General features: G+C 40.3%; 1 protein-coding gene across 1 annotated transcript in view; it reads left to right on the forward strand.

The window, feature by feature from the left end:
* The window catches only part of GUCA1C (guanylate cyclase activator 1C), a 32221-nt gene extending 9980 nt beyond the window's left edge, over positions 1–22241 (forward strand). The window contains 4 exon segments of the mRNA XM_060149050.1: positions 10590–10641; positions 10644–10705; positions 15401–15487; positions 21921–22241. Of these exon segments, the coding sequence (XP_060005033.1) occupies positions 10590–10641; positions 10644–10705; positions 15401–15487; positions 21921–22241 (522 nt within the window).
* Positions 22242–25471: the final 3230 nt, after the last annotated feature.

Consider the following 25471-nt stretch of genomic DNA (forward strand, 5'->3'; position numbering starts at 1 on the left):
ACAAACCGTAACTGGTGCTCTCCAAGCAGTGCCATTGTCAGCTCCTAAACTGAGTCCAGGGTTCTCTAAGAATAATCTTTTGTTAGGTATGGACCTGCAGGAGGGCAGGGATGAGGCCATTTCCTCAGACAGAAGTGGGGTAACAGAAGTCTGATTACCGGTCTAGAAGAAATGGTGGGGGGGAAATGGACCTAAAAGACTTGTCAGAAGCTTTGGCTCCTGTAAAACTGTGAGGGCTTACGAGGGAGGTAGAATAGTTTCTCTAAATTTGTGGGTTTGGAACTCTTACCGAGTCCCAGCTCGTACAACTTGCTGGCTGCACGGCAGGCCAATAAGTCAGGGGATAGTGTTAGGGCCAGAATACAGACTTTTTGGAAAGCCAGCAGACCAAGAAGATGGCGGGCTAATGTCCTAAAGAGCTGTCTTAATTCGGGGTACAATTCAGGCCTCTCTTCTGCTAAGGAAAAAGTGGGATTGCAGACTTCTTAGAGCCACTTGGCCTTGAAGGAAAGCATCACATTTCCTTCTCTGCTTGCTCAGGTGGGCTGGATCACAGAGCTCCAGCAAAAAATTCAAGTAGTTAGCAGTTACTTTTACTTTACCACACTTATCTCTGCTTATTCGAAAGGTTTCTAGGCTAAAAGTGAATTTATCTACAAGTAATGTCTGTAACTAACCCAGGACTACGGGATGGGAATTTTCTTAAGGGGACTTAATGAGCTGTTCGGTCACAAGAAACATTTCTTTAACGCTTAACTTTTGACCTGAAGGGCTAAAGTAGTAAAATACATAGGCTAAAGAATGAGGGAAACAGTTTCAATGTGGTGTTCTGTTCTTTGTTACAAAACCATAAATAGAGCAGTGGTTTGAGCCAGAAAACATTGTCAACAGGATACATTGGAACACTAGGATAAAACAAAACCGCCAACACAAATTCTCAGATTATTTAAATTAGCGACCTCAGACAAATCCTGGGAATCAAGCATGCGGGAATGGTGAGGAATTTTTGGAAGCATGGGTGATTAACCTGTTTACAGAAAGAAAAGTGAGAAGGGCAAGCTGTGGGATTTAATGATGACTACAATGTAATAGGTTACTCATAATATGTACACAAATCAAATCTTTGCTTTAACGTATCAGAAGTCCTTGCTCTTTTTAAGGAGCCCTTCTGTGAATCTCTTAGATCACTGGCCGGTCACCGAAGGGCCAGTGGGGGCAGTACCTTGGGAAGAGTGGGATTGCTGGGCTCCTGGCCCACCTCTGACCCTTACTGCTGTGGACAAGGCTCATGACCTCTTTGTGTCAAAGTCTTCAATCCCAAAACTGAGGCAAAACCTATACTGCCTACATTATCACTGAGCTCATGTGAAATAATGTTGGAGAAAACTTTGAAAATATGTGTAATAAACAGCCCACAAAGGGAGGGTATGTTTATCTGTAAAATGCAGGTAACACTGAGCTCAGGCCCCAACAGAGATTAACTCTCCTTGTTAATAGCTCCAGTTATACTTCCAAACGACAAGACATGCCTACACGTGCGGGGGTTGCTTTCCTGCAATTTCTTGTCTTTTATTGACCTGAGTGCATCAGACATTCACCTTGCTGGTTGGGGCAACACTGGCCCTATGTAATGGTTGCCAGTCACAGAACAAAATTTATTACATGGGAATCATCTTAAGAGTTTTGACTGTCTTCTTAATCTAACCCAGGACACCTGAAAGGGAGCCCCAGCTCTACTTGACATTCAGAAGTGACCTTTGGTTACCTGGTTTCTTAGCTTCTCTTTGTGTGAGAGCCCTTAAAAATTGCAGTAGGCCACCTGGCTTTTTAACTTGTGTCATAATTGTTGCTGGTCATTAACCCCCTGGCTGCCCTGCAGCCTGTGATACTGTATCTGGTTGTCTGGCCTACAAGGTGACTGCAATTACTGCTGCTATTCATAGGACACATTTACTGGAAACAAATGACCATCTATTCGATTGCAAACAACTAGGCCAAAATCTCTTAATAAGGGTGAAAACCAAGGCTACTAACTTCAGAACTCCCAGCACAGACATTCTTAGGAAACATTTGTTGGTGATTAATAAAAAGACCTCATTTGTGTAGCACTTTAGAATTTACAAAGCCTTTTCCCATATACCACCGATTATTAACATTTTGGCTGAGTCTCTCAGGCTTTTACCTGTTGAAGATACCAACTGTACTTGCTGATGTACAGTACATTTAAACTTAAGCTGTTGTAACTCATATGTTAACAAAATCTGTTGGAATGGTGGTTCTCAATTCTGGTTGCATACTAGAGGTGCAACTGAGTAGAACCCTATGGGACCTTCCTGGGAGAGACCACCCCATGTCCTCTGCCTGCCTCTTGCTTACAGAAAACTTGAGCCTCTAAGGCCTTCCCCAGATTCCAAAGAGCAAATTTAATCAGAAAAGTGAGAAAACGCAGAAACAAAGGAAAACAGTCAAGCAAGACAAAATAATAGCTTAGCCATTCAAGTCAAGGACCTTTAGTTCCTCCTGAACCACACCCTTGAGCTCTTGGGCAGATACTGAAATGCCCACCAGGTGGAAGAAGTTCAACTGCATGCTGACCACAAGCACATAGATCCCCAAACTGGTTGGAACTGGAAGGTTGATGTTGACTTCGGATTACCTCACCACCAGCTAACTAGAAGTATGTCCACAAGCTGATCAAACACTCAGCAGCCTTCTCCCTCACCCTGTCTTTAAAAACCTTTCCCTAAAATCCACTGGGGAGTTCAGGTCTTTTGAGCGTTAGCCGCTAATACGCCTTGCTTGGCCTTGCAATCAAACCCTGCACTTTCCCTCAGCACAACCCGGTATCGGTAGATTGGACTTACTGCACGCAGCTGAGCGGACCCAAGTTTGGTTCGGTAACAGAAGCACCTGGGGGTATTACAAATACCAGGGGCTGGGTCTCCACCTCAGTCCAACTGAATCAAAATGATATTTTGTTTTACTCTGTCAGGGGGTTCAAATGTGCAGCCAGCACTGCTGTTATACCAGAAAGACCGCAGAGTGGCAGAAAACTGGGTTCTAGGCCCATTGGTACAAAGAGCTGTGTACCATGGATACATATAAAAAGGGAATTCTGGGTCCCAAACTATTAATTCAGAAACAGTTCCTCTGACTGTTCTTTTAGATACAGCCATAGTAAGAAAAAAAAGTGCTGAAGCCAGGAATTACATAGGTACACACTTTCCACCTTCTAGCCTGCTGGCGTCCACATCCCCACTTCTCCTAGTTACTAAAGAACTAAGGTCCAGCCTTCTCCATGGGAAATAATACAGTCTTAGGAGGCAGGCTGACTGAGTTAGGGTGAGGCTGGATTTTATTTTATCTGTTGCAGTATCAGTTGAAGGAGACACGTGCTCGTGAGAAGAAACCCACATTGGCTAGTTGAAGAAGTTCCTTGCGGAAGGCTGCGGTTGCTATAGTCGGGGGCAGGTCTTCTGAAGTTAGCTTGTGCACAAGTGATCAAACTCGGACGATTATCTTGCCTTCTCCCAAACGTATGCGGGACTGGCTTCTAATTCACCGTGGGCCGGGTACGTTGCTGGCTGCATTCTGGGGTCAGATGGTCAAGGCTCCCTGATACCCAGGAGACCTATTAACAGTCAGGACCTTGTTTGACAAGGCTTTGTCCTAGAATCCTCAAATTTTGTACAGTCACGGCCAAGACAAGAACAACCATGTCTGATCTGCATAACAATCACATTATAGAACCAATTTACCAGGCCAGCATCATATTTCTCATATCACAGAGACAAGGTTCTCCTCAGGACATTCCAGCAATTCCATGGCTGAAAGAGACTATGTTTGCTGTTAGTAGAAGTGTCAGTAGGTGAAAATGAGCTAGGTCATAAATGCCAAACGTCATGTTTCCCTTAACAGGTTTTAAAAATTCACAAAAGTATTTAAAAAGTATTTACATGTATTTGATGTGACAGAGATGGCCCTTATTGCCTACGTTCTTTTCAGTTCCTAAAATGCAACATAAGTATCACTGACAGTTGTTGATCAACAATATAATGTGCTTATACTCGCTCTCTGGGTTTCCTTCTGACCATCTGAGTAACCATTTTCAGGCAGAAATTTCAGTTCATATGTTGCTACTGACCTGCCACAACTGGCAAAATGTCACTGAAGTGTCACATGTAAAAGAATGAAAACATCAGAATGTCTCTAGGTTAGAGGCTGTGACGATTCATGAATTTTTCACAGATAGTGATTCTGTGAAAAGTAGCAGAAAGTTAATGCTGTTGAAGGGAATAGTTTTAATCTGGGCTAAAGTTTGGATTTTTGTTGGATTTGGATTATTTCCTGAGGGTGCACTAGAACAAATGGGGTTTTATGGCTAGTTGTTGTAATAACACTCATTTCTATTTCCACGATCTTAATGTTACTAGAACCCAGATGCTGCGCTTCATGGTTAATACTGTTAGGGCCTTGTTAGGGTTAAATGAGCTCCTATATGTAAAGCACAATGCCTGGCCCTATATGTATAGCAAAGATTACATCAACACCAACAGTTGTCACTGCCGTCATGATTATTATTATAATTGTTATTACTAGTCCAGTCCATTTTTCATCTGCAAAATGAAGGACTGTTTCCACTAAAATTCTATGATTTGAATCAATGAAATGAAGCCAAGTTTCCCTAATGATATTACCCAGTTCATAAATTCATGGTTCTATCATTGAGACAAAACCCTAAAGAGAATGTCTCAAATATACTGAGATAGCTTTCAACATACGTATCTCAAGGTCACTCAGGCAAACAATGGTGGCGGGACCATATTGAGCCTATCAGATGATATCTACAGTGAGATTTTACCCAAAGGTTTTATAGGGTGGGGAGAATGGAGGAGTGAGGGCTGTAATGCAGAATGTAATGCAGGTGTGAAGCCCTGAAGAGGGGGGAAATGCTGAACCAAAGCAAGGACCAGCTGCACAGTAAAGGAAGGCTCTAGATTCCCAGCCAAGAGCGTGGGTGAAGACTAAGAACAGGATCGGCTGAAACAGAACCAGTTTGTGTGCTGGTTCAGCCAACCAGCTATCCTGGAGGAGCAGCTGGGGATATTTCCTAGGGGAAACTGTAAGCAGAGAGAGGCTGTTCTCTATGGGGTGCTGGAGGCTAAACCATGGGCCAGGAGAGAGGGGCTGAGGATTCCAGAATGGACAGAAGTGTTCATCAAACATGGGAGCAGGAGAGGGCAAGGGGAAGGATGAACACCTTCTGTCCTGCTGAGCCAGATGCCTACGGTGGCAGGATGAGGGAAGGCCTGGCAGTGGAGGCTCACAAGTCTCCCCTAGGCTGAGTGGCTTAGAGCACGTGGCCAGCTTTACCTTGGGCAACACCAGGTATGAAGGAAACAGGCTCCAAGGTGCAGCATCTTCAGACGCTCTTGAGTTAGCTCACCTTATATGATTGCACTACCAAGTAGTTCACACGTAGGAATCCACAACAACCCACTGCACTGAACATGTCCCATCTATTCAAGTCTACAAACACCTCTTCCAGAAAGAGAATTCAATTGTTATGAATTTTGAGGGCAATATTGGATGATATGAAGAAAAGTCTTAGAGTAAGGCTGACTGGATCTTAAATCCTGGATCTACCCACACCCCAGTTTTGCTACTTTAACTAGTTTATTTAACGTCTCTGAAAATCAGTTTTCTCTTCTGTAAGATAAGAATAAGGCTACCTATAAGGCTGCTGTTAGAATGAGAGAGATGCATGGAGAGTGACCAGCACAGTCACTGGGACGTGGGCTACTCCCGACCTTTTCTTAAAATATATTAATTGTCATTCTTATACTTAGTAATAAATAATAAAACAGTTGTCTTCATATGCATATCAGCTTTATAATTTAACTTTCTACCTTCATTTCAAATTGATTATACTCTTAAAACAACTGTGATTTATGGCGGGGCATGAACATCACCTGGAGATCACACATTCACCTGTGGCTTTCCCGTTGGACAAAAACACATGACTGATTTCCTGATTTTTTATTAGACTTATAAAATTTCATCTCTTTATTGGTAGCAAAAACTTAGTTTTTAAATCTTTAACCTTTATAGATATAAAGTATACCTTATATTTTCTGTACATTTTAGAGACCATGAGAAAGCTTAAATTTGAAGTTTCCATGCATTTTTTTCTCTTTCTCTCATTTGAACCCCCTTCTCCAAAATGATAACATATTAATGGAGCCAAACTCCTTCAGGAACCTGAGGAACTGTCACGTTTCCATATTTTGACCCCTGTTTAACTCTTCCCTGTAATCTGCTCCATCCTAAGAACAAGATATATAAATCTATGTACATGTTGGGAGTAAAATTATTTTTGTACATAGGCTCCCAAACTCTCCTTTCCTGAGGCTCACCAGAATGGCTTTGTCTGCACCCAATTTTCCCCTCTCCTTCAACCTCAAAGGAGGATCCTGCCCTTGCCAAACTCATTTTTTAGGATTTTGTGATGCAGAATTATGAGAGAAGTTGGTGGAAGAAAAGAATGAAATGTTCTCATGGTAGGGCTGGCAGTGAAGGAATAGGGCCGTGGAGATCGCTGAAGACTGAGCAGCAGGGTGTACGTGGAGGAACAGATGGGAGAGGAAGGCAGTGTTGTGAAGAAACCCATAAATGTCTTGCAAGTTGTGTTCTTTCCAGAAATGAAAGACTTGCTGTTATTTTGAAATTAATTTTTGATGGCTGGACTGTATTCATGACTATGTCATTATTCTGAGACTGAACCATGTGGGTCATAATTTTTCTAATTAGTCTTAATAAGGTTAAATTCATGTGAGACTAAGCCACAATGATAAGAGCCACTTGGAGTGATGGTTAGAGGTTAGCATTGCCTACGAAGAGACACGGATAAGAAAAACAGCGTAGGTCCGTGGTTCGCAGATCTTAGGATACATAAGAGGCACCTGAGGATCATTTTACATCTTGGACCCCATCCCAAGTAGTTTTGATGCTTTGTTGGGGTCAGAGTCTAGGAATCTGCATATTTCATTGTCCCCACATGATTCTGACACAGAGTGTTTATGAACCCCATTCTGGCTCAAGGCCAGTAAGTGTCAGTCTTCTCCAGAGTTCTGTGTGCCATGGGGGCTCCTGTAGCTCAACCACAGAAATATAATCTTAGCAGTGTTCCTTTGGATTGGCCCAAAGAAAAGTCTCTAGACGTTTTCTATTGCATGCTTCCTAGTCATTTTTGCAGAGACATCTCGCCTTCTCTGGGGCTCTTTATCTCCCCTCACCCTTCTTTGTAATCTATAGATCAACTGAAGACAAGAATTGTTTTTTTTCTGTTTTACAGAACAAGCATTTATCTAAAACCCTCTCCAACATGAACACAAGCTATTAAATTACATTCACCGGGGTTGTCTCACCAATGCAAATTTCTACAAAATCTTAATAGGACAATAATTGGAAAAAAGAGTAGTAGGCTGCGGATTGTAAGGATTAATTTGCCTGACTACATAACAGAATGCTGCAATGAAAACACGAAATGTTTTGCTTACAGGAGCCTTTGAATGAGGCTGCATCTGTCTAAGTAGAAATGTTTCCTCACCCATAATCAACTTTGGCTGTAGATTACCCAGGTTGCCCATTTGTAAACCACACAATGAAAATATTTATGCTTGTCTCCTGGTAGGGTTTACCTAGAGCTTTCAGAGCCTTGATTGGAAGGTGTTAGGACCACCCACCCATGGTGCCTCATCATAAAATACCAAAAGTTCTAAAGACAACATTGCTCAATCTAGCCTGTCGCCATTCATCATGCAGGTGACACAGAAAATTGTGATCCCTGAAGCGGGACTCAATGTGAAATGAATCATCATGAAATATATGATTTTGTGGAAACGCTGGAATATCAACTTGCCAGCTCAGTCCTCACAGGGAAGATGCTTCTGTGACCTTTTGATAAACATGCACAATAACTACCCAGGAAATGGCTGTATTGATTGGTCAGCCCTGGAGACACAGGAGTAAGATGACCTAGGAGCAGATGTACCCATGATTAGATACTGTTCCACCTAGCTTATATCCTCCATACCTGTCCATCCTGTAATGATCATGTCCCACCAAATCTGGAGATGATAACCTGAAGATGATATTCATCTTAAATAAATTTCGACTCTATAATAATGTATTTCCCTTGTCTCAGCCATAGCTCTGCTAGGGATTAATAAGTGAAGCGGTAGCAAGCAATAAGAAAGGCAGATGGAGAAAAGGTAAAACCACTTAACATTTTGGATACTTGAGCCAACTTCCTTTAGGAAACCATTCTACCAGACTCCTATCTGTTAGCAGATGTCTTATCTCTTAAAAGACATATTAATTATTGATGGGCTAAAGATGCCTGTTGTAAAAATCTAATACCCAAAGGTAGTGAAATGATTTTTAAATATTTTCTTTTTTTTCTTTCTTTCCACAGTGTAGAAAATTTTAAAGTGTAATACATTTTGAAGACAATGCTATAGTGATTAACACACTGGCTTCCAATATCTGAGATGTTGTTGTTGTCTTAAAAAAAAAAAAAAAAAGCATTAACCAGCTAAACAGGCTTGCTTCACATCCAGAACTGCTGGTGGTTTCTCAGTTACTTCTCTTAGAGACTTGGGGGAACTAGACTTAAAAGCTTAAGACTCAAATCAAACACATATCACTTTACAGACCAATAAGCCTAAAGCCCTTTATTTCCAAGGGAAAGGGGTACGTTATATCACATTCTGTTTTGTAAATAGGACTTGATATCCCAAATATTCCAAAGAGAATGCAGCAGATAGCATGTTTTCCTGGGCTGAAGATGCTACCATCAGCAGCTGAAAGCACATGGAGAAACAGTGGAGAGTCAATCAGACACCTGCCTAGAGCTGGCCACCTTTCTCAAAACAGCTGAGCCTTTGGCTGAGCAAGGTTTGAAGTATATGATTCTTAAGAATGGCACAGGCTGTTTCTGTTTTCAACTGAGAATGTTTTACAGATTTAAAACAGAATGAGGGGAACTACCTGAGCTTGCACCCCTTAAACAATCTTTTCTAAGAGTGAATATAACAAAAATCATTATTAAAAAAGAGGCTAGGGGACACACAGTTTTTGAAGCACAAGCCTACTGTGTCCCCCTCTGCCTGGCAAAGCAATAAAGTTATTCTTTTCTACTTCACCCAAAACTCTGCCTCTGAGATTTGATTTGGCACCGGTGTACAGATGCCAAGATTTTGGCTTCACTGGTATATGTCTGCATTATTTCCTTTCAGGTACTTTGATTGAATATGAAATGAGCTAACATGTAAAAGTGATTATCTGAGGGATACTGCTCCCTCCCCTCCCTCCCTCCCTCCTTTCCTCCCTCCCCCCCTTCTTCCTTCCTTTCTTTCTCTTTCTCTCTCTCTCTCTCTCTCTCTCTCTCTTTCTTTCTTTCTTCCTCTTTTTCTTCTTTCCACCAGGACCAGGGGAAATTTCTTCCTATACTGCACATTAGGTCCAAGATTAAACCAAATCTGCCATGGCTTCAAGTTCAAGGCTCTTTCTGCTTCACAAACCTCTTGCTGTTACAATCTCTGAAAACCATGTCTAATACAAAAATGTTTCTGAATTTTGAATCTATTGGAGTCATACTGTCATGTTGATATGCTTTTGGAGAATTTAAGAGGTAAGGCTGAATTCAACTTCTTACTGAAACCGAGCAAGACCCTGTTGGGCCCTCCTGGGCACAAAAGCCTTTCCAGGTTCCCCATTTCTTATTTCCAGGGTAAAGGTTTCAGCCTCCTAGACCTGCCCTGAGTTCCAAAGGGCCGATTCAAATAGCTACTAATCAAGGAAAGAGGGAATACAGTAACAAAGGAGGAACAATCAAGAAACTATAGTGCAGCAATTAAAACAGGATCCTGGTCCCTCCTCAAGAAAAAAAGAAAAAAGAAAAAAACAGAAAAAAAGAGGCTAATAAGGGGACTTCCCCGGGGTTCCAGTGGTTAAGACTTCGCCTTCCAATGCAGGGGGCACAGGTTCGACCTCCCCTGTGAGGCCAAAAATTTTTTTTAAAAAAAGGAGGCTAATAAATTTTGATTCATACTGAAAATGATGCAATTAAAAGGAATCCTGGAGATTAGCAGTCCAAAAACTTCCACCAGTTTCTCTAAAACAGTACAGAATTTAGCTACTTGGTATGTTTCCCTTCAATTAAAAATTCGTTCCTGGTCTTCTCGCTGAGTGGACGACAAAACCTGAAGATATTCAGAAGACGACAACTGCTGTAGGGTGCTCAGTGGTGAGGACTCAGCCTTCCATCATGGCATTTCAGAACCTTTTTTTTTTTTTGTCATAAGAAGTAGACATTTTCTCTAAAAATGTGCTCACCTATTTAAAGTTACTTGTTTTTGTACACTTTATACCCATTTAAAAAAATTAAGTGCCAGGGAAAATTTTATGCCAAAATCTTGTGGGTTGTATTAAATTGTACTGATGGTCCTGCTCATGAATGATGACTTTGCAAATAAAAAATAATTGGTCTTAAATATTTGTTTCCCTTTCCACCTTGCTTTCCATAGGATGGATGTATTTCTGCTGTAAATCTAGTAGTTCAAGGAAAAATGAAGCAAAACTTCTCCATGATGCAGATGGAAATGGTTCTATTGACAAAAGGGAACTACTGAACATCTTCGTGGTAAGTGAAGTAGTAAAGTATCCTTTTCAGGACATTATATAGTTAATTCAATTTTCTTCCATGTGGAGTCGGTGACAGTTCCCTATGTGGTCGGCTATTCTCGGGGTATACGTTTGGAATGGCTGAAGCAATGTCAGTTTCACCATCCTGTTGGTTACTGAATGTGCAATTGTGTATCAGCATTTTCTTCTGGGTGCAGTCCACTCTGAAGCTTGCAAACTTAGCAGGGTATTGAGATGAAAAATAAACGTGATGATGGGCTTCCCTGGTGGCGCAGTGGTTGAGAGTCCGCCTGCGGATGCAGGAGACGCGGGTTCGTGCCCCAGTCCGGGAGGATCCCACATGCCACGAAGCAGCTGGGCTCGTGAGCCATGGCCGCTGAGCCTGTGCGTCCGGAGCCCTCATACCGCAAAAAAATAAAAAATAAAAAATAATAATAATAATAAAGTAAACATGATGTCCTAAAACAACTTATCATGTTTTCTCTGCCTCGGTGCAGAAAGTCTGTGGGAGCAGCTAAAATACAAGATGGTTTATATAGCAAAAAGACATGGACAGAGAATAAAGGTACCTGAGGAACTAATCTTTCTGGGAGCTTGACTAAAGTATTTTCTAATAGATAGCTCAGGGATCTCAGAGATCCTTTCCACCTCTAAAGTTCAAGGAGTCCCTTTATAAATCTTACCCCCCCACCCTCTGCCAGTGGAATGAGGATAGTGATTACCATGGTATGAGATAAAATGGATCCCAGAGTAAAAGAGTATTAAGTGGGACACTGTGCCTGAATAAAGATATGAAGTAAAATAAACATTATGAATGTAATACACTGAATTTGTAACACAGAATCAGAACTAGAATCGGATATCTTAGAAATGATCTGGTCCAAATGCTCTCATTTATAGATGGAGCTGAGTCCCAAACATGATACATCGTATAAATCTTAGCAAAAATGCGAGGAAAAATCAATGAGTAGAGCTACAATTATGACTGAATATTTTAACAAATGGACAAAGCTGTTAAAAATTTAAAACTATTTTAACAAATGTATAGTTAACCAATATATGAAAAGAATTCAAGAGTACGATAATACTAGTATTGCTTCCACTTTAATCTCATCAGAAAGAGTACTAAGATATATTTTGTAGTTGAACTTTGTAAGCATTAAAATTCAGAAATTCTGCATACATACTATATGTTGCAACACAAAATTGAGAATCTAAAATATTCTATAGAGAATTCCCAACCCCATGTAAATTTTCAAATATCCTCTTAAATATACTTATTTTAAAAACATTAAATAAGTAATACAGCATACAAGTATTAGGGGTGCCTCCAAAGCAGTACTCAGATCAGGGGTTCGTATTCTGGGATCTATGGATCTATGGCCTTTAGGAATCCTTGGCCACCCCCTTGGAATCAAGGGCAAAGTTTTGCCTGCACGTGATCCATTTTCTTCAGGGGAGGGAGAGGGTCATCAGATTCTCAAAAGAACTAGGAAGAACAAAAGGATAAAAGTGATTATTTTCTAAATCTTATAGGAAAATTTACATAGGTTTTCATTAGTTAAAATGTGTAGCTTAGTGAGTCAAGGAAAGAGAAATATTAAGTAGCTAGTTGAGTTTTTCCTTAAAATGTTTAGAAAGAGAACAAAATAAAAGTAAGGAAACAAATAATAAAAGCACAGAGCAGAAATTAATTTAATAATTGGATACTATATGTCTTTGATTAAATCAATAAAGATTAAAAACAATAAGATGTAATTCTGTCAAGGGCACTGTGAGAAGAGCGCCCTTACACACTGTGGAGGGAGCATAAATGGATATAACATTCCTGGAAACTGGGTGGTCTGCATTAACAGGCTAAAATTTATCTTCATTTTTAGGGTCAACGTTACTTACTTTTGGTCAGGAAAAACAATAATTAATGTTGCCAAAGATAAACGTTCTATGATTTTACATCACAAAATCATTTAAGATAGTAAAAATAAAAAACAACCTAAAGGAGGGTAATTTTAAAATTAATGCAATGGAATATGTACTTATAAAAAAATCAGTGGTCTACAAACATACTCTCTATATAATGGCAAATGAAAGAAAAACAGGGTAAAGAATAATACATACTGTATAACATAAGTTCTCTCAACATATGATAACAGGATGTTAAAATGGAATTCATTCCAGGTATCAAGAGATTCGAAGGAAGTACTAGATTATAGGCAGAATTTACAATGGAAGTAGTTACATCTTAATCTCACTTTAAGGGTATGAAACGGTCAAGATGAGGGTTTTGGAGAAGGACTACTGGAGAGGATTTCTTGTGTGAAAGCCCCCACATCGGTAGCATGAGGATTTAAGGAGACCAGTGAGGTGTGGCGTGCCCCGCAGTTTGGGGAATATGATGTTCCAGTGTTTGAGTCACACGTGAGAAATCTAAAGAGCAGACCGCGGCAGCAGAGTAGCAGGATGCATTCCTGGAATCTGCTGGGACAAAGATGCTTGGGTTTCTCCATGGATCAGCTATGGGCCACTGAGAGAAGAAGCTGGCAGAGAGCTGTCTTGGATCTTGTCCAGCTGAGCCACTTGGAGAAGTGAGGAATCCTCAGAAGAAGAAAGCTGGAGGTAGATCTGGAGAGTGGTTCTCAACCAGGAGCGATTTTCCACTCCTATTCCCCCAGGGGACACTTGGCAAAGTGTGGAGACATTTTGGTTGTCAACTGGAGAGATGGGGAGGGTGTGGTGCTACTACTATCTATTGTTTAGGGACCAGGGATGCTGCTAAACATTCTACCGTGCACAGGACAATGCAGAGCAAGAAAGAATTGTCGAGTCCAAAATGTCAGTGGTGCAGATGTTGAGAAACCCAGACTTGGAGCCTGTAGAGGGGGCCTCAAGGGATCAGCTGGAATAGGTAGAAATAGAAATACCTTTCTTGCATATATGCTCAACAAAAATTTGTGTACATGATCATCAAAAGACCTGACCAGGAGTGTTCATAACAATTTTTGTAATAACCAAAAAGTGGAAATAGCTCATGTACCTCAACAGTAGAATGGCTTTAAATTGTGGTATATTTTCCCAATGATATACTGTAAAACAATGAGGATAAACAAACTATTGCTGTGTACAACAACATGCATGAATTCCACATACTTTAAAAAAAGTGCGTGATTCATGTCTAGGGAGTTGCAGGAGAGTCTCAGTAGTGAAAAGGGGGTGGGAGGCCTCAGAGAAATAGTGGTCTTTAAACATCTGCTATCCGGAGAGCTCTGAAACTATATGATCATGACAGTACCTGCCAAGTCAGGGCTCTCCTGGTCCCCTTTTCTCTCCTCTCTCCTGCTGTTCACACTCAGAGGGGTCAGAGAAGGGCTTAGTAAGATGCAGGAGAAAGAGTAGATGTACTAAATGAGGAAGGAAAGAAGGAAACAAACCATGCCTCCTTGCCCCACCCCCATGCTTCTCCTAGAAGAAGAGGGAAAGTATGAGGCACCCTGACATCTCCCTTCAAATTATTATCCTCTTAGGCCTCATCAATCTTCCAGTCAATCCTTCACTCTCACTTATATTGCCTGGAGTTGGGTGATGGACAAATTCTAGAAATTTCATAATCTTTTCTTATGACTTATGCATGCAGTCTAGTATCACTTAAGGAGGTGGGAATACTGGATGCCTAGCCTGATTTTCAAGGCTTTCGGAGCTTCTGCAAAGACACTGAGAAACCTTAAAAACTTTCATCTAATAGGCTACCTGTATCTAACCGTTACTCTTGTATTATTGGACTGTGAGATCTTAGCTTGCTAAGGCCAAGAGTGGTGCTTTGCCACTGTTCATTATGATTGATCCTTGGATTCAGGATTAGTAATGCTTGGGAAGCAGCAAGAGGGAGTTCTATTTAAGACCATGCCTCTAATTGAAATATGTTGCCAGCAGTTTTTCTAAAGATTCCTTCATGTTCAATCAGGATAGTTATGTTCAAATTCCCAGATGACTAATCCATTCTCTCTCTGTCTCTCTTTCATTTTATTAGGAATTTCTACATCAAATATGGGTCATTTAATTTAATCACCTGGGGCAAGGGTGGGGGTGGGGAGGGGAAGGGTGGTTGAATCGTCTCTCTAGGAAAGCTGGAAATGTCATTTTCCCTGCGTCCCCTGATAGCTTTTATGATGAAAAGTTGCTAGTGGAGTGTGAGAAATTCAGTGTCCTTCCGAGGCATGCGTATCTGTCTTCCCAGTTGATCACTCTGCAGAAGGGCACAAAAAAAACCAAAGGTGCCAGTGGCAGAAGCCAGAGAGGAAGGATTAGATGCTTACAGAGCATCCTTTTATATTCATCTTAAGATCAAAGATAATTAGTCTAAAATGAGAACACTGTTTTCTGGGTCCAGAATTCTTACGACAGTTACCACTTCGATGTTTTCTCCAGTGGGCTCTTAGAATCTCTTGTTACTTAATATGTTGAATGGATCCCTTTGTTCTGTAGAAAAAACCTAGACTATACTCAGTTCATTTAATTTCCAAGCCTCATTATCCAGAACTGATATACAATCTCTTTATTTGTTTTTAACAACTGAAACAGGTTGGATAGCAAAACTGACATAAACAATTGCCCCAATTCTGTCACACTGGGGTAAGAAATGTCACAAAATGAGTTCGCTTCCAGAAGAGTTGAACTCTCTGATTTAGTTTCTTTGCAGGCACTACAAGCCCTCAATGGCCAGCAAACTCTGAATCTTGAAGAATTTACCAACTTGGTATTCCATAAGATCGATACAAACGATGACAGCAAAGTAGCTACTTACCTTGGTCTCACTTTTCTTACTGAGCAGGAGTTAGTGGCAGTGTGCGAGATGCCCCATTTAGACAAAAGCATGAACCTTTCAAGCAAACCCCACTTGTAATATCACTGGGGCTTCATAATTTGACCGGTACAGTGTTCTCCAGTTGATACAATTGAATTGAATAAATATTTATTGACCATATTTATACTTAATGCACAGGAATTGAGACTTTGGTATATATAAAGAAGAGTAAAGGGAGATAAAAGGAAAAAAAGTTAGAGAATAGGAGATGAAGGGCCCTCTGCTGTTTGCTCTGGGAATTCCTTTCTACTGGAGGCTTCTCATCAACTTACGAATAAACTTGTTTTCCCTCCTAACTTCAATTATGCCATCTTCTATCAGATTTTTCCTTCCCTTTGACAGTACATTTCTGGAAAGAGTTGTCCACACTTGCTTCCTCTTCTGCTCTATCTTTTCTACACTTTCTGCTCATTTCTTCAGCTGCGTTTTTTACCTGAAAATCTGGTCTCCTCTTTATCTCAGAGAAGGTGCGCTTCTTCAGAGGTAGGAGTGAGAAGGGAGGGTGCTTACACCAAATGGCTTTAATCTGTAAACTGGGAGATGAGCATATTGATTTGAGATTGAGGCATCATATCTAGGGATGATCCTTGAGAAACAGAAAGCTTGGAATTGTGGAAAATATGATGTTAGTAAGATTAAAAAGGGGTGGGGTTTCCCTGGTGGCGCATTGGTTGAGAGTCCGCCTGCCGTTGCAGGGGACACGGGTTCGTGCCCCGGTCCGGGAGGATCCCACATGCTGCGGAGCGGCTGGGCCCGTGAGCCATGGCCGCTGAGATTGCGCGTCCCGAGCCTGTGCTCCGCAACGGGAGAGGCCACAACAGTGAGAGGCCCGCGTACCGCAAAAAACAAACAAAACAAACAAGTCAGTTCATGTGAAAGCTTGCAAGGAACAGATTCAGACCACTCAGAGTTGATAAGGAGGCTAAGTAAAGCTAGAAAAGAACCAGAAAAATGGAGAGAGGAAGGCCCGGTGAGGCCAGTGAAAACTTTATTTGGAATATGCATCCGAAAATGGTAATCATCAAACAGGAGAAATGCCAGAGATTTTGTCGTGTTTTGTTTTCATTTTTAATCCCAGAGGTGCTGCAGGATGGCAGGGGTTGGAGTAGAGAGGATAAACCATTCAACCCAGGGTCAAAATCGTTGCTCAAAGGATGAGTATTCTGGAAGTAGACGGAACATCATGAATGTTTAAGACTTAGCATCGTAAGTGAATTTCAAAAGGACAGGTCAAGAACGTTTGAAAATATCCATGGGTCCTGCTTGTAGTGCTGGCAGCAGGCGGGGGAGGGGGGGAATAGGAAAAGTGACTTCCCATAGAGAAGTATGAGGGTGGTTCAGTTTGAGGAGTCGGAAAACGTGTTCCAGAAAACAGAAAATTGTGCAGGACTTTTTGTTTCCTATCTGTGCTGCTTCCTCAAGAACAAAGTATAAGGAACCAACAAAATGGGGAATGTAGTTGGAAGGGGCCTAGAAATAGAAAGAGCTGAGTTGAAAAAGGATGCGAATCTGAAAGAGAGAAGGAGTTGGGCTCAGGCAACTGAGGTTACCTGCAATTCGGGAACTAGGATCTTTGACCTGTAAGAGTATCTCAGAAGGAAGAGGATACATTATGATTTCTGGACAGTTTACAGATCCAATCACACAAATCATTTCCTCTGATATAAAAATTTATATTTGAAAAAAAATATTGGCTTTTATAAAATGAAGATATCAAGTAAACTAGTTGCACTCTGGAGTAACAATGAACCACTGTTTCTTGGCAAATGCATATACGGAATTAAAACTGATAGAACTTGCTTTTACATGGAAATTATTGGAGACTGTTGTATTGTCTCGTCAAGGGACAGTGAAGTTATTCCACGTATCAAGAAAAAAGATGCTAAAATTGTTCTGTTGAACACAGACAGCTCGGTGCACCAGAGGACAAGGAAGAGAGAGTAATGAAGACATAGAGGGCTGATATTTGCAGAAGTGTAAAAGGACTTTGCCAGTATTTGACAGAGGAGAATAAAGTGCTTCACTCACATGTAAAGGGAAAGTGAGCATCACAGAGACTATTTGCAGTTGTACAAGCCTAAGTATATATACCTCAAATAAGATTTCTGTTGTTATCATTGTTATCGAAACATTAGTTTCGATAACATGGGAGAAATGGAGATGTTTGATGAGGTGTACCAGAATAGCGTTGCCTATGTGACAACATACATCTTTTTTGATTTCTCAAAATAAAAAGCAGCAAGCACACCTTTGGTATCTGGTGATCCAATGAGTATTGAAACCAAAGGTCCCCAGCACACCCAGATACAACCAAAACAACTTCAGGAACATAAATGAAAATCCCAATTTGAATGCCAATTGTCTGCAAAAGAATGACCAACATCAAATCTGTTGGAACAGAAAAATACACAATAGCTATAGAATTCTAGACATAATTATCACGGTCATTAGCAAATCAAAGTTAGAAGATTAATCAGAAGAGAGGTATAGGGTTAATGCTAAGATAATAAAACGCTGAAGAGCCATAAGCTCCATGAGGGCAAGAGCTATCCTGTTTTACGTACTTTGGTATTTCCTGTGCTCTCACACTTTCTGGCACATAATAGGTGCTCCATAAATAGTTGTAAAATGAATGAGTGTCTGATAAGATGTCATAGGAAAAGCAAATGAAGAAATAAAGAAGAAACAAGAGCAATATGCAATGCTATCTGTAGGAAGAAAGGCCTCTAGGAGACAAGTTTGGAAATTAACATATATTTGAAAATGCATTGCAAATGTCAAAATATAAACACAGATAGATTAGCAGAAGTTAATTACCAGTGGAAAGTAGCACTGGGGGGCCAGAGAGAGGTTAAAGGGAGATTCTTTCTTTTTATTACACTTTTCTGTAGGGTTAGTTGTTTTTTGTTTTTGTTACCATAAGCACGTATCATTGCTATAATTCAACAAGTTAGTTTTTATTTTTATTTTATGAACAAAAGCATCCAGGAAGGAGATCTTGAAAAGAATCACGAGGACAGAAAATTGAAGCTCAACATTCAATATTATTGAAGAATGAAAACAGAAGGGACCTCAAGACAAGTCAGGATACATGATCAAGCATGAAATTCTGCAGACTTTACTTGGAAATATAGCAATTGGCATGCTACCATGCGCCACTTAGGAGTCGTTCTTGACATGATTTAGGAAGATTTATAGATACTGTTCACAACCTCAAGAGCAGAAAGTGTCCAGACGACAAAGCGCCAAATAGCCCAGGGACAAAGGAGACTTAAGTGGCTCGTAATAATAAACCATGAAAGTGAAAAGAGAGGAAATGAAACGTTATTGAGCAGATATTTGGAGTAAAAGAAAACAGGGACAGAACATAATGGAAGACCTTTTACTGAGCGACTAACCAGAAAGACCAGTGTTTTAGACTGGAACACCATGGAATCAAACTGGGAAACTGGGAACTACCAGGAGATAATAGGGAATCAAGTTTCCTTATAAAAGAGAAAAAACTGCAGCGTTTAACACTCTGCTATAAAATGCTGCTAAATGCCTCTAGTGCCACCTTGCTAATGAATACAGAACTTGTCATTTAAAATCCTGCATCCTCCCTTGAAAATCTGGTCATTCTCATCTCCTGAGACACTCCAGTCCCACCTTTGCTAATTTCCCAGCACCAGCACAAGTTTTCATGAAGTTCTTATTTGAAAGAATTGAAAAACAATTCCTTGGCACAGGTTGGCTTCTTTTCTAGGTTGACTTCTTTAGAGCAAGAAATGCTAATGTGAGCGTGTACAGTAAATTTTGACTTTTTGGAGGGAAGAGGCAATTTTTTGGTAATGTTATAAAAACATTTAAGATATTAATGGGAAGAAATACATAATCCATAAATATCAACAAAATAACCAGATTGCAAAAACAAGACTAAAGACAATATTCGAGCAGCTGTCCTATCACCAATAAAACTGCTGAACTTGGTAGTGAGTAATGGAAAAGCATCCATAACACTGAACTTCAGAGTCCCCAGGAGCAGCGAACGTGTTCACCAACACGACAAACAGCCCTGAATAACGTGGATATAAATTATGTGCATATGCATATTTCAACATATAAAAACTGTGCAATTCTGAATTATGCCTGACAAAGATTGATATGTGTTTTTAAATAGAAAAAAAAGTAATGAAAACTCAGACATGATTTTAGGTTCTTCTGAGTCCCATGATCTCCAGCTCAATCATCTCTCAGCAGCTTCAGCTCTTGGCTGGTCCATCTTTTGATGGGAAGCTTCTGGATCTGCACAGGCAATCCTTTCTAGGGAGACCCAGCAACCAACCTTCTAATTTGTCTGGGCATAAATCCACAGGCAAACTGAAGAGGATTAGGAAGCAATGTGTAAGAATATCAGAAGAAGGAAAGCAATTCATCAGCCTAGGATTTCTGAGCACCTTCGACATTCACAACCCTGGTTGGCTGTGCTGGTGGGGCCGTGTGGTGAAGGAAATGGCAGTTGTAGTCAGGGCTTGATAAATGTTCGGAGAATGAATGAATGAATGCTAAGACTTAGAAGGAAAAGAGCGAGGAAAACTTCAAAATAAGTATTTAGAAATAGTAAGCATCATAAGTTGCTATAGGTAGAGGTTGGCTTAATTTGGAAAAGAGAAATTCTTTTTTGGTAAGTGATAACGTGGAAAAAGCAAATATGCAGAGTTCATGGTATTTTGAAAAACGTGATGAAACATCAGCGAAAAATTCCATCTTTTAAGTTGTTAAAAGAGGAAATCTTAAAAGTTGTCATCACAAGAAAAATATTTGTAACTATGTGAGGTGATGGTTATTGACGAAACTTACTGTGGTAATCATTTTACAATATATACATATCAAATTATTATGTTGCACCCCTTAAACTAATATGTCCATTATATTGCAATAAAAAGAATCCCCAAAAAGCATTTTCTTTCTTCTCTTTTCCACATCAGTAACCTGCATTGCTTTTCAACACAGGCAACTATCTCCCAGCACCTTCCAATACAGCTTCTTTCCTTGCCAGCAGTGAGAATGGAGAAGTGTTATTATAACTAAGTGGTCAAAACAGATTTCAGCTCCCCTATCTCCACTCCCACTTCTCTGTGGGTCATGCTGAGTCCCTAGAAGTTTGAAAAATCTTTTCGGTTGTGAACTTAGCAGTGTGTTTTCCCTTTGCAAAGGATGGTTATTCTTCTGTTAGCTATGATCCCCCTGACTTTCCCTGGGATACATAGGGAATTCTAATCCTACCTGCTGTTACTGGGGTTTTGCACAGACTTCTTTGGCATAAGGAAAACATAAGGAACAAAGATTAGATTTCTCTGTAAAAAAAAAAAAAAAAATAGACAAAACATATATTAGTATTTGCCATGGAAACCAAAAGGAAAGTATCTTATGAGAATATGATGATTTATGCTTTATATTTGAGCCACTATTGTGGCGTTTAGATATTTGTCTTTATCCATTAAAAAGTACAGGGACAGTATAACACTTGCTTTCACTTCCTGCTAACTTTCTGCCTCAGGGGCATGTTCCCTAGTTAGTGACTCAGTGTACTTCGCTTGTCCTTGGTTGACCTCCCACCAAGCCACAAACCCTATTAAGTACAATCTCCTTAAGATCAGAAAATTCATCTGTACCTTTCAACTTGAATATGCCCATAATTACAATCCAAGTGATTTAAATCGAGAACCCCTCATGCCCAACCCCCAAATGTTGAAAAGTTGTCTTGTAGGATGAGGGTAGTGGGAAACAAGGCAGCAGGTGCCCATGGGTATAAGGCGATAGTTTTATAGCACTGAGCTGGTCAGCATAGACCTAAGGCTTAAGTCAAGGTGTTACAATGAGAAATCAAAAAATCAGAAAAGGAGAGGAGAACTAGGGAATGAATAAATGTTTAACCTTCTGCACAGCTTTGGATGGTCCTTGAAATTATTTCCTCAGAGAGAAGAATATTGAAAACAGCCTTGCAAACAGTCATTTCCTTCTGATCTTAGAAGTCTGCAATTTTCATGCTCCTATGACTTGGTCATAGCTTCAAGATTAAAGATCAAATAATCAATATCGTGTAGAGATGTAAATGTATATGTGAACACAGGTACATTACCTGATGTTCTCAACTCAAAATGAAAAGAGATTTTATTCGTCACCTGTATTTTCACCTAACAACCCTACCATTGAATGCTTTTCTATATAAGGATATTCAAGGAATTGAGAGTCTGGTTGAGATGAAAGGATATAAGAAGATGAATGTCAATAAAAATGCCAGTGAATATATTGTATATGCTAGTGGGTGGTATTAGACAAAGGCTCTTGCTAATTGTTCTTTTACTATTTTCTGGGAGAATTGACTTTAGAAGAATTTATCAATGGCATGGAAAAAGAATACCATCTTCTGGAGGTTGTTTCCAAGAGTTTCGACCTTTCCAATGTACTGAAAGTAATCTGTGTTGGGAAACAGCCAGACAGACATAGGAGAGAGGCTTCTTCCAAACCATCTGACAAGGCTTGTCTAGGGAAGGTGAAAATGAAGTGGCTATGGGAACGCCTTAGCCAGCCTTCAGTGGATACAAATCTTTCAGTGGAGAAGAAATGTGATTTTCTGTACATACATGCTATTGATTTCAGGTTTTTATTATCATTGGTATCCGCTTATGAATGACCCACTTAAGTCCCACAGAGACTGTCATAAAGATCCTAGACAGAAGCAGTGTTGCTTCTGTTTATACATTAGTCCTCTCTCCGCAGATTAGAATGGGGTGATTAAACTGAAGGATTGCCTCCATAGCTATCAGTTCAAAATAGAGCTCGCATGTATGTTTTCTTACCCACCTCAGTTGGTCTGCATCTTGAAATAGAACTGGATTATCTGGGCAGCGTCTCCACAGTTTAGCATTCTTAGACTAAACGTGCACTTGGCACATGTGTTTGCTGCCTCATGGCTCTTGTCGCATTTGTATATTATAAGTGACTGAGTTCTGGTCTGTTGAGAAACTTTTTTTTTTTCTGCCCTTTTTCTCCTCCCTTACTCTGAACGCTGTCTTGAATCAGTAGTAATGCCCTGCTCCGAAGGAAAAGTCTTAAACTATGTAGTAAAAGGAGAAAATTTCCAGCTGGGCAATGAGAATGTTTCCATCTGATTTGTTAAAAATCTGGGTCCAATTGTGCATGAAAATGCGATGCATCATCTGTAATTATTATGCCAGTTGGAGGTTTGATCAGAACAGCAGACAGGCAGGCTGTGCAACAATAAGCACTTGACATTTCAAACAGTCCTGACATTATAGCTCTGACATTTCATTTTTTATATCCTTTCCCAAAAATGAAATGATGAATGGGATTTCTTGATGGGTTAGAACTTTTAAAGTTTTGGGTTCTATATCACAGGCCCATTAGTACCTCTGTCAATGCCATGCTTCTTATGGAAGCACAGTGGAGATTGAAGAGGAGATGTAAGCTGTCTTTATGTTAAAAGCTTCCTAATTACACTTTCAAATTTGAGTTAAAAACACACAACTTAAACTACAAAGACAGGAGTGGACTGTCCCTATCTCCTCCATAGTTACAGATGTGGATAAACTATAGATAGAGTTATAGATGAGACACACATGGCAGTAGAAATGAAGTGTAAATGGAGGTAGGAAAGTTATAGGCAAATATATTGATGAAGATACAGATGAAGGTCATATAGATGGAAGTAGAAATATTCTAGGATCTTCCAGTAGGCTTTGAGGAGATTTACAAAGTACATAATGTAATGTAAAATATGTTGAAATAAAATGATCACAGATAAAGTAAGGCGAGAAAAATCATTGCAGCCATAATGCCACAAAGTCCTGCTCATTTGGTGAAGGTGGGCTACCCACTGGACTCTGAGCTCCCTAGCAGTAGAGGTGAAAAGGAAAACATCATTACAGTCTTACCCCAGCATCAGCCCCATCCTGCAGTAGTGGTTGATTTCATTTTTTTTCTTCACCCACATTCCTCTGAGGCACCCAATATCCTTTCCACATAAAAATGGGTCCCAGTTCCCCCTTCCAGGCTTCTGTGTTCTAATAACATCAACCCCTTCCCTTTGTTTTCCCATTCTAGGATGGAAGCTGCTCCCTGCCATTTCTGTTACTTTAGTGTCTTCCCTGTGCTGTTCCAGTCCTCCAATGTCTTTTTAACCATTTTTTGTATTAAATTCTCTCTGGTAAAATAACTGGTGTGTTTCCTGTTTCCCTGACGGGATCCTGACTGATCCTGGGCCCTGACCGATTGAAGGGTCAGTCCTCTTTAGGGTGGGAAACTCACCCCTTCCTTTCCCTCTATGTACTGAGTCCTTACTCTGGAATTGTGCTGAGTGGGCTTGTTTAATACTAATAGCCCAGTGACGTGACTGTTATTCCCACTTTATGTCTGGTAGCTGAGACTCAAAGAAGTGATCATTTTCCCAGATTATTGCCCGATAGTATCACATGTTACAGGTTGAGCATAACAGGGAAACTGCTGGCAACAGAGCAATGTAGTCAGCAGGACCCCAGCCCAGCATCACAGAGAGGAATATGGAAGGATGGGTTTGGAGCTGAGGGTTTATAGCTTAATTACCAGCACAGATGGAATACGTGGGACAAGCCCAGTAGACAACTTAAGGACACCTCCCCACCCATAGGTACCATAGTAAGAGCATCCAAGCTCTGCTTTATCCCAGGTCCCACCTACCACTTTATGCTTTGAACCCTGTAGTTCTCCGGTGGCCTCCCCAGGCTCCAGTCACCCTGTTGCCTCCTTGGATTCTCCTCCTCCATTCATCACCCGCTTTGGAATCATGACTGGTTTGTCTAATTTACCAGGTTCAGTTTCAGTTTTTTCTTGGATGCTGCCTGTTAGATTTCTAAGCTCTGTTGCATCACTATACCCAGCTCTCACTCCAGATCTACCTCTTCTCAAGTTGACCCAAGGCTTATGGAGGAGAGGTGAGAGCAGTACTCCCTTCCCTTTCCAAAGAATAGCTTCGTTCATTTGTGAGAAGGGTAGGTAAGCCCACAGGGCATACACTTGTCAGCTTCTTAGGAAAATGGGTTTGTGGGTATAGTTGAAGGATGTGAAGATACTAGCTGTTTGTTATTAGAAAACAAATCATAAAATAATGTCTACTACATAGTTTTGCTGAGGATGGTCCTAAGAAGGAGATAAGCTGAAATTCAGGTACAAAAGAATTTAGATTAAATCATGGATAGGTGAGGTCAAAAAAAAAAAAGCTGGAAAAACAGAACCATATTCTTTCCTTCCAGTCTCCATCTCTTAAGACCATATCTCCCCAAAGTCATGTTCTTCTCTATGGTTTCTTCTGTAACTTAGCATTGTGACGCTGAGTCCTGGGAAATAGTCCTAATTGAAATATGAGGTCATGTTACTTTAATGAACTGAATATTTTAAAGTAAATTTAAATTCCTCCTTTAGATGATAAGCTTTAATCAGAGCCTCTGCCCAGTGATTTTTTTTTTGAATTTTGAATTTTTATTGTATTTATCAGAATTCCATGTGTTTCCCCACTAATGGTTTTACAGCAAAATTTCAGGCAAGGGATTCCATGACAAGTAGGGACTGGTGTGTGAAGAACCTCAACAACTTTAACTTCTGAGACTGTCACTCCCATTTATCAAAGGGCAGTAGAATTGTAGCATCTAACGAGATCCTAGATCTTCCAATGTATTTTCCTCTTTTTAAAAAATAATTCCTTGATGTTTTGAAGGAAAGTGACTCTATTTTAAGAAGAGAAAAAGATAAAAGGGAAGGTATTAAAGGAGCTAATAATCTTTACCTTTATAAAAATACCCCCCCCCTTAAAAAAGAAGGCTGAAATCCTATCACTCACATCTCTCTACATAAAGATGCAGCAGAAGGAAT

This window comes from Lagenorhynchus albirostris, chromosome 5 (assembly GCF_949774975.1).
Source record: "Lagenorhynchus albirostris chromosome 5, mLagAlb1.1, whole genome shotgun sequence".
Classification (NCBI taxonomy): Eukaryota; Metazoa; Chordata; class Mammalia; order Artiodactyla; family Delphinidae; genus Lagenorhynchus; species Lagenorhynchus albirostris.